Genomic DNA, 4,531 nt, shown 5'->3' on the forward strand with positions numbered 1-4,531 from the left:
ATGAATGCCTTTGTATAAACATAACATTTAGTATGAATGGTAACTAAATATAAGTGTAGGTTAATTTACAAAAAATGTTTTACACACCTACTGACCCAGTACTTTAATTGTACAGATATAAATATACAAATTTTAAAAGGGAAGCAAGTCTATCTGCCCTTTTCTTAATACTTCTATATATTTTTGCTTGTATTCCTTCTCTATAACTGGCTTTACGCTCCTCTGTCTATGTCACTATAGATCAATTAACTTTATCTTCAGTTAATTATGGACTCACTCATGATATGTCATTGTAGTGGGATGTCAGTTTACATCATACAGTCTTTATTTCCCTCAGGCCAACTTGACCCACAGGGAATAACATAACTCAGCAAATAGCAGTGGCATCACCAATGAAGGGTTAACTCACAGTCTAGGATCTTTTCCCAGATCCTGAGAGGGCAACTCTGGCTCTGTGCTGCTTCCTCAGCACCACAGTCTTCTCTCTTTCTCTCTGAAGTGAGTTCCCTGGCTCAATGCTACAGCCTCTGGCTCCACAATACACAGTTATCTCAATCCTTCTGGTCTTTTCCCAGACCCTGGCTTGGTGGTGCAGCTGCCAGCCATGCAGTCTTCCCTCTCTCTTCCTCTGTTCTCTTGTGTCCTTTTCCTGGGAGCCTTTTAACTTCATTCAGGTCAGTCAACTATCCTTAACAGCTGACCCAATCTTCCAGGCAAGCCAGGCAATCATTTTCCTACTGGCTGCAGACCTGAAGCATGTAGCCTGCTACAGTCCTGCAGTTAAGAATGTACGTTCTAATAGTTTTAATATAACATTATAATTGCCTACTTTCTCTATTGGACCACTGGTCATCTAGAATACAGCTACTGGTAATTAATCTTTAGAGTCACTTATTCCAAATTCCTTAGCCAAAAGACTTCTATGAAGGAACTCTAGAATGGTGTCACTTGAGTCAAAACCAGATAAACTCTTATATATATATTGGCGGTCTGTAGGATATAGCATTTGTGGCAGATTTCTGAGAACTCATGCTTTTGCTAAGAATGTCACATGCCTCAATTCTCTGACCAACTGGAATGAAATTTTCTAAAATATCCTAGTGACCAATTACATTAAATTATTTTCCTAGAGCAGCCTTAGATGATGCATTGCATCTTACATTACAGCAATGTTTTCTATTTAGAAAAAAAGAATGTCTTCCAAGAGATGATACTTATGAAAACTGTGTGTTGTGTTTTTACAGATTGTATTTGAAGCAATTAGGGGAGTCTCCATAAGAAGTGACATTGCTATAGATGACATTGTCTTCCAAGCAGGACCCTGTATAGGTAAAAAAATGGACTTGCTTATACAATTGGGAAATATCTAAGTTGTACAGATAGTAGGTTTAGTGATAATTGATACTTCTCCCTCTGAGTCATCACTGAATTAATCTTAGAGTAATACGGTGTTAAGAGATGCTGGGCTGCTGGTTGAGACATTTTTTGGATTAGATGTAAAAACAAAGTCTTGACAGTAAGTCAAATTTCCCTGGCACTCTTTGGAAACACACAGCTCTAGGCCTAGTTTTTTATTTAAAACCCAGCACTAATTAAATTATATAAAATGATGACCAAATATGAAAATACTTAAAATATTCTTCCCTCTTGTCTGCTTTAGAAATGGAAGACATGATTCTGCATTCATCAGGGTATTCTGAAGACCTCAATGAAATTGAATACTGAATACATTTTTCTGATACAGTTGAAGAACTATGTAAGTTTTATATGTGAGGAACTGCACAACTCCATGGGTTTTTTTAAAAGAATGATAAATACTGTACTGTTTTGAATATGTCACTGACATGTACAGCAGACTCGGAGCACTTCTGCTCTTTGCATTTGCAACAGAATTATTGACTCAGGGCTTTTCAAATATTTCTATTGTATTATGTTGTGTTTTGCATGTGACATCAATTATTACATAAGGGCTTTCCATTTTGCACAGATCATTCAAAAATACTTTAGAGCTTTTTTGTAAATCTTTTTGGCATATACGTAAAGAGAATTAAAATCTGATGTGCTATCTTAAATCTGCATTCAGTGAATGTTTTGGGTTGGGTAGAAAGTGGGTTCTGCTGTTTTTTATTTTGAGGCTTATACATATTTTGAAATAATGAAGTAAATAGTATTAGATGTTAGTAATACACTGCAGATTGAATGCAATTATTCATTATAACAAATCTCTCAGAAGATATAATCTCATACTGGTAATACTTTAAATGTTCCATATGAATGCTTTTTTGTTATTTCTTGCCAGAGCAATTACAGTAATGAATCTATTTGTCATCCATGTGTATAACAAATAGACTTCCATTAATGTTCCAGTGCAATTCAGTGTAAGTTAATGCTTTATTAAAATGCAGTGCTGTTGGCTTGCATGTCTTAGAGACAGCACATTTTTTAAAAAATGTAAACATAGTTATTTAAATAAATTGGTTTATACATTCACATAGAATATACTTTTTATATGCTGTACCCAACCACAACTGATTTTCATTTATGTTAATAAGAAATTGAGTTCACACAACATGTTAACTCATAGGACGTGATATGTGTGTTTTTGTATTCAAGATTGCTGTTATAAAATTACCCAGCTATCTAATAAAAGTAATTTTAAATAATTTATTTTATTGCTCCACTTTTCTCTAATAATTGCTATAATAATACAGTCAAGCCTTGAATTTTCAGATAATTAAAGGGCTTGATCCTTCAGTACATTTGGCATACCAGCAGCACAAAACATCCCTGCAGCCTGTTTATTCTGCTGTTAGTCATCATTCATTTCATCATTGGCTATCTCTCAATATGAGGATAATGTCTGCCAGGGGGTGATTTCTGGTGAGTTTTAAGGTGGCTGAGGAGTCTGATCCATGCTCTGCAAGTTTTTCCTCAGATATGACAAGTGGTGCCTTGGATGGGAGGGGAGGGGCACAAGTGTTGGCCAGGACATTTGTGCACATTCCTTCCTCCTCTGCCATTTCTCGCCTTCCTGAGTTCTCTTTAAAGTAGGCTGTAGCTTAATGAACGGTGCAGTGCCACTGAGACCTGTTACCAGCCATCACTTCCCAGTTTGTATGGTTGATGCCGCCCTTCTTAAGGTATGCTTTCAGGGTGTCTTTGTAGTGCTTCCTCTGTCCTCTGTGAGTCCTCTTACCATGACTAAGTTGAGAGAATAAAATTTGCTTTGGGAGATGAGTGTCAGCCATGTGCACACAGTGGCCAGCCCAGTGGAGTTGATGTTTCATGATCTTTGCCTCAATGCTGGTTATGCTAGCTGCAGAGAGGATGCTGGCATTGGTGCAGTGGACTTCCCATCTAATGCAAAGGAGCTTCCTAAGGCAACAATGATGGAACCATTCCAGGCACTTAAGATGGCTTTGATATGTCACCTACATCTCACACTCATTGAGCAGTGTAGGGGGATAACCACTGCATTGTAAACCAGGATCTTAGTTTCCATCTGCAGATCTTGGTCATCAAAGACACAGTGAAGCAGCTTTTTGAAGGATATGCTGGCACAGCGAATCCTATGTTCTATTTCTAAATCAAGACTGACTGACTGGGAGCGGAGACTGTCAAGGAAAATGCTTGATGTTTTCCAGGGGTTCTCCACCAATGATAATTTGTAGTGAGTGGGAGGGGTAGCTTGTGCTGGGGTAGACTGATGGAGCACTTTGGTCTTCCCAATGTTACAGGAGAGTTCCAGGCTGTGATAGGCACCTGAGAAAAGGTCAGGGGTGGACTGCAGATCAGTTTCAGTGTGCACAAGGATAACACAGTTTTCAGTGTACTGAAGGTCAGTGATGTCAGCCTTGGTAAGTTTCGTTTTACTGTGAAGGTGCCGGCGGGTTGAAAAGCTGATTCTCCATTTGATACTCAACCCCAATTCTGGGAGGAAAGTGGTCATGGATAAGAATCAAGATCACAGGAAGGTAGATGGAAAAAAGGGTTGGGGAGATAATGCAGACCTGCTTGACACCAGTATAGATGGTAAATGGGTCCATCACTGATCCATAGCAAAGGACTGTGGCAGTCATCCCATCATGGAGTAGCCTGAGGACACTGATGAACTTCAGTGGACAACAAAACCTAGCCAGCAGCTTCCAGTTCATGGAGTTGAAGGCCTTGGTTAGTAGGGCTGTGTGAAATGATGCTGTTCCATTTTGCCTTGAGTTTCGACGGTTCGACGGAACAGTGTTTTGTCTTGAATTTCATTTTAAGTCGAAACAGCTGTTCCATTCTGCTCCGTCAAAACAGAAAGGCTGTTTTGACCTGTTTCAAGTTTTGCTGGGGAAACTTGCCAGGGGCATGCCCAGCGTGCCAGGGACAGGAGGCAGCCCAGCTGGGCTGCTTTCCCACCCCCCATGCTACATCGTGCTGGGGGCAGCCCAGCTGGGCTACTTCCCTGTCCCCCGTTTTACATTGTGCCGGGGGCAGCCCACCTGGGCTGCTTCCTGGTCCCCCGCACTACATCGCGTGATGTAGCATA

General features: G+C 40.0%; 1 protein-coding gene across 3 annotated transcripts in view; it reads left to right on the forward strand.

Moving 5' to 3' along the window:
• The window catches only part of MAMDC2 (MAM domain containing 2), a 99,116-nt gene extending 96,485 nt beyond the window's left edge, over nt 1-2,631 (forward strand). For all 3 annotated transcript variants that reach the window (XM_006022632.2, XM_025202995.1, XM_025202994.1), the window contains 2 exons: nt 1,245-1,329; nt 1,661-2,631. In XM_006022632.2, the coding sequence (XP_006022694.1) occupies nt 1,245-1,329; nt 1,661-1,725 (150 nt within the window). In that variant the 3' untranslated portion in view covers nt 1,726-2,631. The remainder of the gene's footprint in view (nt 1-1,244; nt 1,330-1,660) is intronic.
• Nucleotides 2,632-4,531: the final 1,900 nt, after the last annotated feature.

Source organism: Alligator sinensis, unplaced genomic scaffold (assembly GCF_000455745.1).
Source record: "Alligator sinensis unplaced genomic scaffold, ASM45574v1 scaffold308_1, whole genome shotgun sequence".
NCBI lineage: Eukaryota > Metazoa > Chordata > Crocodylia > Alligatoridae > Alligator > Alligator sinensis.